This window comes from Eutrema salsugineum, unplaced genomic scaffold (genome assembly GCF_000478725.1).
Source record: "Eutrema salsugineum unplaced genomic scaffold, Eutsalg1_0 scaffold_3, whole genome shotgun sequence".
NCBI lineage: Eukaryota > Viridiplantae > Streptophyta > Magnoliopsida > Brassicales > Brassicaceae > Eutrema > Eutrema salsugineum.
Window position 1 is genome coordinate 3,860,166 of NW_006256756.1, and position 14,778 is coordinate 3,874,943.

Sequence of the window (14,778 nt, forward strand, 5' to 3'; positions counted from 1 at the left end):
GTCCTGATATGAGACGCTCAACCACAGGCTTTGTGTGTTTCTGAGAGACTCCATAATCTCTTGGAAGTCCAGAAAACAGAAAGTGGTTTCACGAAGTAGCACCGAGGCTGAGTATCGAGCCTTAACTGATACAACATGTGAACTTGTTTGGCTGACACAGTTACTTAAAGATCTCCACGTTAAGGTTACTGGTCCAGCAAACTTGTTTTGTGACAATACTTCAGCGATTCAGATTTCTTCAAACTCAGTCTTTCATGAAAGGACTAAACACATAGAGAATGACTTTCATCTCGTTCATGAAAGACTAAGAGCGGGATTCCTGAATATTCTTCATGTGACAACAGGAAATCAACTCGCTGTTTTGTTCACTAAGGCTCTTCAACCAAAGACATTCAAGCTCCTTCTATCAAGATATCAATTTTCAAGTCTTTTTCTTCTTCCTTGAAGAATTAGACTTGAGGGAGGGGTATTAGAGTGCAAAATATCAATGAAATATAATGAAAAACAAAGAGAAAAACGTAAAAATATTTATATTTAAACTTTAGATAGTTAAATTATATTATATATAAATATATATTGTAATTCAATATATCGGTTAGAATATGTCCTGCAAAAGAAACTGCACCAACAAAAACATAAGCCAGTTACTAATATACACATGTTGTGTAAAAAGAGAGAGAGAGAGAGAGAAAGAGCTACGTCCCTGTGGATCAGGTATGATCCCGCCAACACGAAGAACCTATTAGAGTGTAAACACTGATTTAGTTTCCTTTAGCTTAAACCGGTTGTATATAAGTGTATTATCACACACAATTATAAATTAACGCTTTTATTAATGAGATTTTTCTTTCTCTCTCTACAAGTTTTACAAAGATAATTGCTGCTAAGAATATTTTTTTGTTGTTGTATTTTTTGATCGCCGATATCTGTACGTATATCACTATATAGTCTTAGAGACTACGTTTCTTAAACTTTGATGTCTCCCCTTCGTCGTCATCTTCCATTAAGAAAGGGAACGCGGAACGTGAAACTAAAAGTGAGGAAAAAAAATTTAACAAAAAATGAATAATTTAATAAACAAGGAAACAGAAAACACAACCATGTCGTATTTCCACAGAAACTAATAAGCATCTAAACTATGTGTTTATCTCCATGGTGTGTGCCAAATAATAATGCTGCTTTCACCAAGAGCTAATAGCTCAACTGATAAAAATCTCAGGTAAAGTTTAGAGGTCGTTGGTTCGAATAGTTTTTGGAGAAAACTAATATTACGTAAATGTTGCGGTTTCGGATATGGGGAAATACGGGTTCGGCCCAAAACCTCTCAATAATGAAAAAAAAAAAAGAATAGTAATAATAATAATGCTGCTGCCTTCTGGAAGGAATTTCCTTGTGTGTTTTGGCAGATGTTCCCCTCAATTTCTATGTAACTCCTTCTCCCCTTTATTTAGGCAGAATTTCCTCATTTACGTCAATGTAGCAAATGAGATGTGATCTCTAACTTCATTATTTGTAAGAGTGCTGAAAACAGAATTGGCATTTAGATACAATGTAACAAACCTATTGCTTCTAAATGAGTATGCTCCTAAACCATCTCTAACACTGCCATATTTTGTAGGTCCAATATGGACTCACGTTCTTCAAAGTTTCTCCAAAAACCAAGCCAAACAACTTCCTAACTCTTCTATACAAACCAAAACAGAACCTGAGAAAATCTTTCCAGTTACTTTCATTGCAAGCAATAAGAGAAAATCCTCATAACATTAGGCATTTGTGAATTTTCTTTTTCAAGTCTTCTAGCAGAAACTGATGCAAAAAAATACAAAACGGAAAAAAAAACAACGAACAAACAAGAAAGCATCAAATCGTAACATACTGTATTGAATAATTCAATTGCACAACTTTAAACAACAACTTCTAGTCTTTCCCAGCAACCACCGTCTCCAAGTGTTTCTCCACCGCCTCATTGTTTGCCGGAGCCACCTCAAGCTTCACATCCACATTGTCAACATCACCGGGAAACCTATCGACAATAACATCAATCTCTACTCTTATCCTCTCGATCTCAGGTGAAACAGACATGGCTTCGTGTTTGTTCAAATCCAAGATATCTATAGTTAACGTATGAACAATATCCGAGTAACAAGGGACTTGGAACAAATCGAGAATCTGATATACGGCGGCTTGTATCTGATCCCTATCGCCACCGATGAGCCAATCTCTGTCGAACTCGTGAGCTTGATGAACGATTCGAGTTTCTAAATTGCATAAGATATCAGGATCTTCCTCTCCGTCTGAATCTGAATCTGGTTCAGGGGCTTGCCTGTAAACTACCTCGAAATCAAACAACAAGTTTGGCTTTTTGCGTAGATTGTTGTTGTCGGTGCGTTGGTTGTCTTTGTAGACTGGCTCGAAGTAGATGAGGGTGTCGGGTTCGTTATCGATATACAAAAACCTAACCATGGTTTGTGTTGGAAAAAAAGATTTATGGATTAGAAATTAAAGTCGATCTTTAGGGACTAATCGAATGATCCTTAGTTCTAGTTTATAGGGTGTGTTATATAATATGAGGGTTACTTCCTTTTTTCCCTTTTTTACGCGATTTCCTTTTCTTCAAATTTTCCTTTTTCTCAACCATTTTTGTGTTTTGTTTTTCTCATCTAATTAATTTTTTAGTTCACTTATATTTGTTGTAACGGTATTACGAAAACGACTACAATCTCAGCAAAGAAAAGAACTCAACACGCTCACGGCTCAACTATTACTAATTTTACAAAACATACACACACACACACAAAGAATAATCAATATATATTTCAATAATTTCCTAAATTTTGAAAACTGGATAAGATTTAGAAAAAAAAAAACAAAAATCACATATGCAGTATATATATGTCCATATTAATATGAAATTTTCATAGTGATTATCATATACAAATAGTGTTTGATGCTTCTTCTACATAGTGATTTTCTAGCTTTACGTCTAAGCAAAGCCATCGTTTAAAACCTCCCTTTTATTTAACCCTCACGTAGCCTCTCTCTTCTCCGCCTGTCCACGTGCACATCACGTGGAACGACGATCCCGTGCTTGCTACGCCGACGCTGCTTCTGCTTGCCATCTTTATGGACTCGGTGAAGTTGGTGGTAATAATGAGAATCATTGTGGTCTCGTCCAATCATCTTCTGCAACACGTCTTCTTGTTCTTGCCCATGACGATGGTGTTTGTGTCTGCGATGTTGATTATGCGTTTTGACACCATGACGAAGTTGGTGATGGTGATGGTGACGATGATGATGGCGGTTTCCGGCGGTTTCTCTGGTATGTAATAACCTATGGTGGTCTGAGTCAAAATGGTCTTCGTACCAATCGTAGAATGGATCAAAGAGTCCCTTTTGGTGCAAGAGCCAGAGAAGAACACAAGCTGTGAAGGTTTGTACATAAACAAAACCGTTAAGTTTTGTTATTATGTTAGCGATTTTTGCGGTTGCGGTTAAAACGCTTACTAGTTGGGAAGAGAGCTAGGAGGAGACCGAACATAACCATCCAGCTTAAGCAAACGTACTGAATGTGACAGCTGAAGTCAAAGAAACTCGAGCATTTGTTTCTGCATAGATTGATTCATTTTTCAAGTTATCATACCATTCTCAAAGAAAGTCAGGAGAAGAAATAGAAAATTGCGTAACCTGCAAGTGTCTCCGGTGATGAAATCGATTAAACCATTCACGAGTTTAGTCCACAACATCCTAATCGATTCAAAGAAACCTTTAGGATGAGTTTCTGGAATTTGAAATGGATTAGTAACCTGCAAGTTGAAGATAATAGTCACTGGATGATGATCCACATTGACATGAATCAAGAATCGATTGCAAACTGTTCAAGAACCTGAGTTCCATTGTCGAGAACGGTAGCTGTCGTGCTGAATTGACACTCGGCTCTGTCTACCTCGTTGAACTGAGAATCCTTAAGTATAGCTATACACACAACAAAGAAAAACAGAGCATTTTTCATGACTCAAAAACTTGAAAGAGAAGAGAGATTAGTAACTGTAATAGTAAAGTAGAATCACCTGTGCATATATATTTTGCAGCCTGGTCTTTAGTAGGGTACAACTTAAAAGATCGAGTTGTAACCTCCTTTGGTTTTATAATAAAGAATTGCTCCTGGAACAAATATCAACAACTTGTATCATCGCTCCTAACAATGCTTGTTCTTAAAAGAGTATCTAAGAGTTAGTTACCTCAACGAAAGCCACACCTTTGGAGCAATCGAACTGCACAGGAGGAAGCAAGACGCGATTAATATACCGAGGAACCTTCCATGCTATCAAACTAGCAAAGAAGTTTCAGTTTGAAAAAGTATTACCGTTAAGCTATAAGATGCTTCTACTTCACCAGTATTCTTGGTTGTGACTGCAGCAACTCCAAATTGTGTAAGTGCCTCGAAAGTCGGTATAGCTATGTTTAGGATCTTACCAGGGCTCCTGCAACCACAAGAAACGTTTACTTATTTTACTATATATATATATATATATATAGCAGAATTTCGGAAACCGTTGACGATGTTATACCTCTGGAAAACGTATTCAATATCATCAGCTCTTAGTTCTATCAATAGATTTGTGTTGAGTGTTTCTGTAACTCCAATTGAGAACGAGCGAGGCCCCGTGTTCTGTACCATGTAATAGAAAAATCCAATAAGCCAACAACAAATATTTATGTTCAAAACTGGTTTAGATACTAGGAAAAGATGAAACATAACTGGATGTTGATTGATCCTCTCAAATCTTCCTTCCAGTCCATATAGAGGAAGTTGGTGCCGGTTCATCCGGTTAGCATCTGCCTGAAACAGACGTGTTTATATTGGTGAAACAATGTCGCAATAAAGTGCTCGATACAAGCTGTAACTTAAAAGAATAGAGACCTCGCGGAAGTTCCATAGTTGATTATGCAAGCAACTCCAATATGGTGCAGAGCAGAAATCTGGTTGGCTGTTGAAAGCTTCATAGCCAACACCAATTTTGTTACATTCTAGACCATCCAATGTGAATCTCACTCTCTCAAGAAGCATCCACATTGAGTAGTTTCCACCTAAGTTCACTGGTTGTCCCTCTGCAGCCCCCTTTTTGTCAAACCGGAAAATTCTTTTAGCATTATAATGATACAGCCGCGAGTTAGTGACTTTAAATGGATAATAAGCAAATTACCTCTCTTGGGATTACAAGATAGAAGTCCTCGAAAGAAGGAATGTTTGTGTAACCAGCAAAGTCTCCTATGAGATTAGCCTTGAGAAAATTATCATTTGCAGTAGCTGTCCTGTTTTCAGGACCAATGATCACTTCCTGCGTTAAGAAAAAGTATCGTAACTCGGAACACAACCGGCTTGGAAACCGAAGAAAAAGAGAGATAAGTGAAAGTAAACATACTGAAACTCTAGTTCCTGTCTTCAACTCAACTCGAACACTAAACCCTAGTGACCGTTTCCCAATTCCAAAAACATGGAACCTAGAAGGGAAGATATCAAGAAGCTTAAGTGTGCAAAACCATGATTGTTTCAAGATAAATCATATTTTTCATCTTGAAGATAAGATCAGAACGTACCAGTCACCTGGAAAACGAAGGCAATGCGCAGTGTTTGCTTTACCTTTGATCATCTTCTCAACTAATCAAATCCAAGAGAAGAAAATGAGAGTCCAAGTACATTCATCAAAAGAAACAAGAGGAAGTGAATGTTAAACGCACATATATCTCCACAAGATGAAGGCATTCTTCTCTGCGGTCCACATGGACAACACACTGGCTGTGTCTGTTCAAGAACGTTACCTTTTTCATCTCGTAACCTGTCCCAATACATCGTAGAAAAAAACAGAGATAATTAAACACATACGTTAGAAATAACAAGAAAAGAGATTACAACAAAAAAAATCCTTGCCTCTCGCATATTTCTACAATATCTGGTCCAGCATCAGGCTCACACTTTCGAGTCGTAACGTGAAACTCTTGTGGCTTGTAAGGCACATCCTACAGCAAAAACTAGACTCATTCATGGCAAAAATCATCAAGACTAATAATATATATGATATCAAGATTCGTACCCTAATGTAAGTAAGATCATAGAGAGCATAAGCTGCTGATTTGTTCACTGTTATGACCGGTGGGATCCGTACGGTCTGCATATTACTACTCGAATTATCTTCCACTTCGACGATTTCCGCTACAATCGAAGCCTCTCCTCCGCTCTTGAAACGAGAAAAATGTTATTGATGAACACAAGTTTTGTATATACAATACAGCAACAAAATATTGGGGAGAAAAAAAAAAGGCTTACGGATCCGCTGGGAACAGCGAGGTTCAAAATGATTTTAGTTGTGCAATTGAGATTTCCTGAATCGGATGTTTTCTCACACTTTTCGAGCTTTGATTTCGACAGAATCTGAGTCCCTTCGACTTCGTTGAACACTACGGGAAGGAGGAGATTTCCGACGATTACAAAAGCAATCACCATCGCGTGGTGCTCCATTTTTTGAAACTGTAAACACGAAAGTTGCTGAATTTGGAGAACGAATTGACGAAATCACTAAACCCATGGCTTTGATTTCAAATTAAAGTCTAGGGCTGAATCCGAAGGAAATCAATACTGACATTTACACAATAATTGTAAGACAATGACAGAAATTGAAAATTTGGCGACGGTTGTTTACGAGAAGAGAGTTTCTCTTGTACCTCGGAGATGATTAAGAAGACGAGGCCGCAAAAATAGCAATCGCTAGGAAGCCAATCATTGACGAAAGATCAACCGACGTAATCGAAGGAGGAAGAAGATAGCAAAAATCCGGTGGGAGAAGAGAAAGAGCAGTAAAATCTGAAACAAAAAAAAAGAAATTTGAGTGAACGAAAATGGTGGTTTCTATGTTTTTTGAAAAAAGATGGTGTTTTTTGAAGAAGAACTGCTTCCTCTTCTCTTTTTTTTTTTTCTTTTCTTCTTTTCCAACGGTTGCTTTGGTTTTCTAATCCGTATCCCGGAATGGTTAGACCGTTAGCTTTAACCGTCAATTACTAGCGACCCGACGTAAACCAAGGCAATGACTTTGACATTCATTTTTATTGTTTCTTTTTAGTAATGAGGATAGGCCTGTAGAAACCTATATAATAGGAACCAAAGAATTTCGCTTCAGTTTTGATCGCTTCGGGTCGGTTTGGATAATTTTTCCCATCTGAATTATCTGGCTTGTTAAGCTCTGTTTAATTTGTACTAGGATAGTACCGGTGCTGTGCACGGATTATTGTTATTATTTAAATCGATATCATTAAGTAGTATAATGACTTGTGTAGTAATTAGTAATTGATATATTTGAGTATTTTGTAGTATTTGATAGAAATTTTTATTTCTAGCGTATGCTTTTTTTAGTTAAAAGATTAAATGTGAGATATGAATTTTATATATGTAAAATAAAGGTTTGAATTTTTTTTTAATTTATTGTTATTTTTATTTTTTTATACATATATATATATATATGTTGTGAAGATTTTTGATGGTTTATGTGTTTTCTTGAATCTAAACTGTATATTCAAATATTTCTTTTTACTATTTTTATTGTTACTACTTATTTGGTGTAAGATTTTAAAGATTTATATGTTATTATACCTATGAAACTTTGAAAATTGCTACTTTCTTTTAAAATATTTAAAATTTTAGTTTATTTCACTATGGTTTAAAATTCTTAAGATTTTTGTAAAAATTCATAAAAAAAATAACTTGTTCACATTTTCATTCATGAGATGATTTATTTTTTAAAAGCTAGCAAAATAATTTTTTATCATTAACAAAAATTGTTATTTATTATTTTAAAATCAAATTCTCGGCAATATTTGTATAGAAATACATTAGCAGCATAAAGTTAAAATCCCTATCAATTACCTTTTTATGAGGATCTTTAAATTGAGAATAATTGTAAGAATAAAACATCAACAAAAATTTATAAATCAAGATTAATTTAATCACTTAGAATTTTACCCGTATGATAGTTATATATTAGAACCATTCAAACAATTCAACTATTGTCATATGTCTCTTACTTATACTCGAGTTTGTAACTTCGTCTATCCATCCCTCTCCATCCCTCTCTTCCTCTGTCCATATGTCCTTCTCTCCCTCCTCCCTCCTTCCCTTTCTCATTCCTTCCATCGTTTCCTCTTTCTCCCACTCTCTCTAGATTATAGACGCGTGTTGTACACAGATTTATTGTTATTTTTAATTTTTTATGTATATAGATGTAAATATTTTAAAATAGTATATATATTATTAAGGCATTTTTTGTCAGTTTTTTTCTCTTTTTATTCATAAATACTATTTTACTAATGTTTGATTCTTAACTTCTTTTCAATATTGTTATCAAACTAACTTACTTTTGTTTATAAACACTACAACATTTTCTGAATAGTAACTTAACGGCATGAGATTAAAGTTCGTACTAATTGCCACTCTATCAAATATAGGAACTTACAGCTTAGAATAATTATAAGGGTGATACATTAGCAAAAAAATATTAAATCAAGATCATATTAATAGTTTGGGAAACTAGGTGAGGTGTGGTAGCAACAATCCAAGAGCAAATTAACTTGATAAAACAATATTATTTTATTGGTGAGAAAATATCTCTTATCCCCTCATCACAACAACACGATAACATGTTTTTGAACGTTAGCGGATACCGATTTTTGCTTGCTTCTTTTTTTCTGACAAACAGCAATTTCTCTTTCTTACTTTTTTTCAAATTTTGAATTACAAATCATTTCAGCACGTTAGCTTTACTTTTCTTCTCACATTATCGGTTCACCCATTTCTTCTCTCTCATCATATATCCCCTATCTCTGTTCACTTTTTTCCCGCGAGGCAGAGAGATTCTTTCCGGCGAACCAGAGTCATTTTTTAAGGCGATCTAAACCATGGGTTTGAAAGCGTTTGCTTCGACGATGATTTGTGGAAGATAATTTGTCGATTTTCACCTCGTTGAAGTTTTTGGGTTTGCTCTTCAATTCTCGCTTTTCGTCATCGTCTTTTTTATAGATCTACGAATCCCAGGGTATCTGGTCATCGTCTATTAGTAGTTGACTATATTTTTTTCGTTTTGTGTTCAGTGATATGTGAAATATCCGACTATCCGAGCCGGACCCCTTTGCAAATGAATTGTTTCCCCAGATCCGCGATGCACTGGTTGATATTTTTGAAAGAGTTGCAAGGGAGTCTGCAAAAAACGCTTGCTCGTTTGCTTGTTCATGTAAGTTCCTCAACGAAACTTTCAAGGAACCATCTGTCATTAGGGTTTTAAACCTTAGTGCCTTTGTCCAAAACCCCAGTTTGATGAAGCAGTACCCTATGTTCTTTGAGTCAGCGATTAGTGCCGGTAATCCGACATCATTGTACCTCCGCGGCATGACCAAGATTACAGTTGATAACGATATTGAGGGTTCCGTTACGTTTTTTAGCAAAGCGTCAAAAGCTGGAGTCGATACTGTGACTTTAATGCTTGCAATTTGCGGCACTGCATACGGTCTTTATGAGGGAGGGCTGGTAATCCTTGACTGTATAGTTGGTTGGAAGTCACGAATGGAGTACATGGAAGGGATTGCAAATCAAGTGATGGATTTGATCGAAGCTTGCAAAGAGCCGACGGTGCACGGGATCTTTCCCAATCCTTTTTCCGAATTCCCCATATGCGGATTCAAGCATCAAATGATCTGTGAGTATTGCTACCTGTATGTTTACTACCAGCTGGCAAAGAGTGTTTTCAATCGATAGACGACTATGTTGTAATGGAATACTAGTAGTCAGCTATTATATTTTTTTAGTTGTTAACTTGATGTTATTAAGTTTATGTGGTAGTTGAATATTGGTTCCGTGATTTCTGGGTAAAATCTCTTTTTTTTTGGTTTTTGAATGGTTTGAATTCGTAACTCACTTTTAAATACATGAGGGTATTTTGTGTCAACTGTTTTGGTAACCGTTAAATTTATTTTTGTAAAAAAAAAAACTTCCACAAAACCACCCTTAAATACCCCTCATCATGTCACGTCTGCCATTTTCTTTACTTTTCTCTCTCACCTCCGAACTTCTTCAGCAACCGCCCTGCCCTTTTATTTTCTTTGTTGGCTCTGTTGTCGTTACACTTGTATTCTCACCGTCACCCTCCATTGTAACCTATTTCAATTTCCGCCTGACATCGACGTTGCTTACCCGGTGAACTTCGATTTCGTCCGGCGAAATCCAAGAAATCCGCCGATTCGCGCTCGCCGTCGTCTTTCTTTGATTTAGGTATAACAATGTCCGCCGTTCTCTTTTCTCCCGCATATCTTTTCTTAATTAAGTTCATCCTATTCGTACAGTTGAGATCTCTTATTTTTCTCTGTTTTTCGAATATGAAAATGAATTCTATGTCAGGCACCGATAACAAACTATTAGTACGCAATTACTCGGTCTGTTATTTTGTTGAAATGTTTATGTTTTTTTATTGAAGTGCTCGCAGATCTGTCATGGGGTGGCTAGTTATTCGTCTTTTTGTAATTGATTAGGGTTTCTCCCTTGGCTTAGGGTCATGATTGTCTTTTCACATCAGGGTTTAGATCTAATGGTACTGTTCTAATAATAATCAACTACCCATAAACAAATTTGTAAAAAAGTTGTTTAGATCTCAGCGTCGGTGTGTATTTCGTTTTTTTGTACTCGAGTAGGGTTTCAGTTTTTCTTCCCTTTACTATTATAATAGCCTTTTTAGTTAGTCAACCTCTAAATGTACTTGATCATACTAGACTATTAATAAAAGATAAATACCTATGCATAATCAACTACTTTCAATTAAAACTGTTTTTCTTGGTTGTTTTCAGGGCAGCGATGAGTAGCTTGCCGGATAGGCTTTTCGCCTTAGGCAATGAACCTGAGAATAAGAAGGTCAACACTTACTTTCAGCTGAATTATATTGACACAATCACTTGCGCTTTGGAAGAAAACCATTTGGAGAAGCTTTCCTCTTCCCAATTTGGCAAAATTATAGAGACTGGAAACAAGATTGCATCTTCAGTGAGATTCCTGCATTTCATGTTATCTAGGCAGTTGGTTACAGCAAAAAAGAAAGAGTTGTGGTGTCTCTTTGCTGGTCAGCCCATTCGGTTCTCAATTCGTGAGTTTGCAATTGCAACCGGCTTGGATTGTTCGAAGTTGCCTCCACAGCTTGAATTAAACGAGAGGAAGCTGAGTAAGCAGACGAAGAAGTTATTTGGGTCAAGTGCGAATGCAACTCCTGGGTGGATAGCGAGCACACTTTTTGGCAGACCATACAAGGACAAGGAAACCAGATTTAAGCTCGCATGCCTACTCCTCATAGATGGTGTGTTGTGTCCCACGTCTAGAAACGCTAGGATAAGTGGCGACCACATCTTAATGGTTAAAGATGTTGACAACTTCCTTGAATATCCTTCGGGTCGTAAATCATTTGATTTGACCATGGACTGCATCAGAAGTAAGACAGATACCCCTTCAACTTTCCTCCAGCCCACTTGTGCTTTTCAGGGTTTTTACATGCACTACAGATGGTGATTTTGGAGTGTGCGCCTACTATATTGGTGAAGGATGTTAAGGGTAAGGGTAAATCGGTAGGGGACGATGAAGACGAAGAGGATGAATCCCCACTTATACGTCCTGGTGGTGCGAAGCCAGTGAACATATCAATGCCTCATGTGAAGCATCTTGATAAGGACGTAAAGGTACCACTTAATCCAAACTACATAATAGTCACTTACATTTCATTGCATACATACGATGGTAGACATATAATTGTAGTCGTCTACTAATAGTCACACACTACTTCTCATTCATAATTTTACAATACTGCCTTATATGTCTACTACTATGGAGTGAGGATATTCAGACTAGTATACATTAGTAGTTGATTACATGTAGGTGTATTCATGTAACTGTTTACCTAACATTTTCTTGGTATATCAGGTGAAGGTGAAAGCAATATTACCTGACGATGAGAACTTGTTGGCTGAAACCGAGTTGGGAATTGATGATGATGTCTCCGACGAACGCGTAGACAACTTGCTTGCAGCAATTTCACGAGGTGAAAAATTTACCAGGAAATCATGGAATGGTGGTCAAAAAGCAAGCATTCATAAAAAGCAGGAGAAGACCCAAGCCTCATCTTCCCGTAGCACACCTTGTAAGGGTCCTTTAAAGGATTCGGATTCCTCTGCAATTCTGGACAAGCTCGATGTTTCACAGTCTTTGATTTTACAGGAGATCAAAAACCTCAGAGAATATTTCGGCAATCTCCGTTCAGAAGTTTCCACAGCATTGTCGAACTTCAAGCTTGCAATTTCTGATATACAAGGGCATAAACCGAAAGAAACTACAACCGGGGAACCAAAAAAATCTGCCACCGGGCAAGCAAAGAAATATTCCACCGGGAAACTGAAGAAATCGATGCCTACGAAATCTACACCTTCCATTCGAATTCAGCCGAAGAAATCCACCCATGTAAGGTTTGCCCAGGTTTCTTCTTCTTCTGAAGAAACAAAGTCATCTGAATCAAAGGAGATCGCAGCTAAGGGCAACCCTTCGGACAGTGGTGACAGTGATAGTGATGACGGCATTGATAGTTACGTTGGTGAGGAGAATGTCGAAGGTTAGTTATATATTAGTAATTCATCACTAGTAATCATTTACTTCATAAGAGGATCATGTTGTAGGTTTAGAGCATGATGGGGAAGGCAACGAAAACGAAGGAACCCTGGACGATCATAACGACGCAGATGGTTAGTTGTATACTTATAGATAACTAATTAGTATTCAGCTACTATTATACAATTCTTAGATGAATTTTCAATTTCTCATATTTATGTATTCAATCAGAAGAAGTGAATCTCGACGGTGAAGAAATTGGAAACGGAGGTCAAAATGACGACCAGAATGACGATGATGGTTAGTACTTACGACTATTACCCGATTATTAGTGTATGTTCACTTCTCATTTCTATGTATTGATTCAGATGTTGAAGGACTAGAGGATGGTGGTAATAGAGTGCATGATGGTGATGTAAATGCACCAGCTGACCAGGCGAAGTCCCTGATGGACATGGGTGGTTCTTCTGCTTTGGACCAGGCGACCATCGCTCATAACCAGATAGCTTCGGTTCTTTCGGACTTAGCGTAGGACCCTTACGAGGTAAGTAGTTGATTACTAGTAATCAATTACCTTGTAGTGTGTGATTACTAGTAATCAATTACCTTGTAGTGTGTGGTCAACTACTGCCTTACCTGTAAACTTCTATTGTAGGCATATACCACAGTTCCTTCCACCGCCGTCAACTCTGGGATTCCCTTTACGGATCAGGTTTTTGTCGAGGATGACCAAATTAGAGACGTAAACCCTTCACCTGCGAAGTCTGAAAAAACATTAGAAGATCGTGCAATTGTTAGTAAGCTTTTATATGTTTGATAGTCGTATAATACATAAACAGATGTAACGTAGTCATCTTTTTAATTTGTAGGTTAATGAGCACCTTAAAGCAGTGGAAGAGCCCCCTATCCCAGCACAAACCAGCAGTGAACTCCCACAACAAGGAAAGGTTGGTGCTCGTCGTCAGATAATTAACTATCAATAGCTAACTGTGTCAGTAAACGACTAGGTCTTATTGGTGGTAGGTTACAGATGTCGTTAAGCCCGTCACAAATAGCGAAATCCCTGAAGGAGTTGAACCTCCTGTTTGGTCACTCGGTCTTACACAAGAAGACAAAAACATGTAGAGGCCAATAAGATTCCAAGCGAGGAGCCCCAGCCGGTCCGTAAAAGTAAACGAGTAGCCCAACCTTCAACCGCAATGTCAGACTACGTGGTTTCACGCCCAAAACGATCTAAAAAGAATGACAATTTGGTGGACTTGAGTCATTTCTTCGCGCCTCCCACTCATGAGCAACTCACTTTCCTACAAACAAGGATGGAAGAAAGTCGGTAAGTAAACAACTTTTGATTAATTTCGAAAGCACGTAATGCGTATACATATTTATGTGTTTCATTTGTGTAGGAAATTAGATTGCTGGGATGGGATATTCCTCTCGGTCAACATACTGAAAGAGATAGCATCCCTGAAATTCCCTATATCTTCCGTGGTAATCATTTACTAGTAGTTTATTAATAGCAACTACTAATTTCCGTTTACATATACCTGAATACTAACCAACTCTATCTCTCTTGCTAGTCTATTGACAGTGTCATTAGGTTGTTCCAGCATCAGCTTTCTGAAATTAACGATACCCATTCGAAAGTTGACTTCGTTGAGTATGCCTTCATTCACCAGATTGAAGAGCTCTACCCAAAGTTCATAAACCCGCCCAAAAAGAAACCAGTCACACTACCGACTGGTGCTCTTGAATATGTCAAATCTAGGCGGTCATGGTACACTCAGATTGGTCGTATTTACTGTCCCTACGAAGTGGACTGTAAATACTGGGTTGGGTTATGCATCGATTTTGAGAGCCATGAGATATTTGTCCTCAATCCTTACGAGACTTTTAAGGAGATGAAGCTTAAGACCAGTGTCTCCCCTCTCGCTCAGTGCCTACCTCATTTCATTAGGAAAGTCGCCTACAATACCGAGATGAAATCAGACACCCTTATCCCGTTCACGATCAAGGTCGTCAAACCGATGTTCCAGACACTGAACCTAGGTATGTTATCATTTTCGTGAGATATTAACATACAAGTATTCGATTATATATATATATAT

General features: G+C 37.4%; 2 protein-coding genes across 2 annotated transcripts; both read right to left on the reverse strand.

Annotated features, from left to right (window-relative positions):
• Positions 1-1,917: 1,917 nt before the first annotated feature.
• LOC18014454 lies at positions 1,918-2,463 on the reverse strand. Its single transcript, XM_006396797.1, has one exon. It carries the CDS (start codon positions 2,461-2,463, stop codon positions 1,918-1,920), a length of 546 nt encoding a protein of 181 aa, XP_006396860.1.
• A 483-nt stretch (positions 2,464-2,946) lies between these two features.
• Positions 2,947-6,833, reverse strand: LOC18014455 (protein HAPLESS 2). The gene is made up of 18 exons (XM_006396798.2): positions 6,721-6,833; positions 6,326-6,526; positions 6,093-6,236; positions 5,930-6,018; positions 5,740-5,837; positions 5,599-5,659; positions 5,424-5,502; positions 5,205-5,339; positions 4,922-5,119; positions 4,760-4,840; positions 4,569-4,669; positions 4,364-4,481; positions 4,239-4,271; positions 4,068-4,161; positions 3,884-3,972; positions 3,685-3,803; positions 3,505-3,605; positions 2,947-3,422 (listed from the first exon to the last, which is right to left on the reverse strand). The coding sequence occupies exons 2-18, from the start codon at positions 6,515-6,517 to the stop codon at positions 3,019-3,021; spliced, it is 2,136 nt and encodes a 711-aa protein (XP_006396861.2). The 5' UTR covers positions 6,518-6,526; positions 6,721-6,833; the 3' UTR covers positions 2,947-3,018.
• Positions 6,834-14,778: the final 7,945 nt, after the last annotated feature.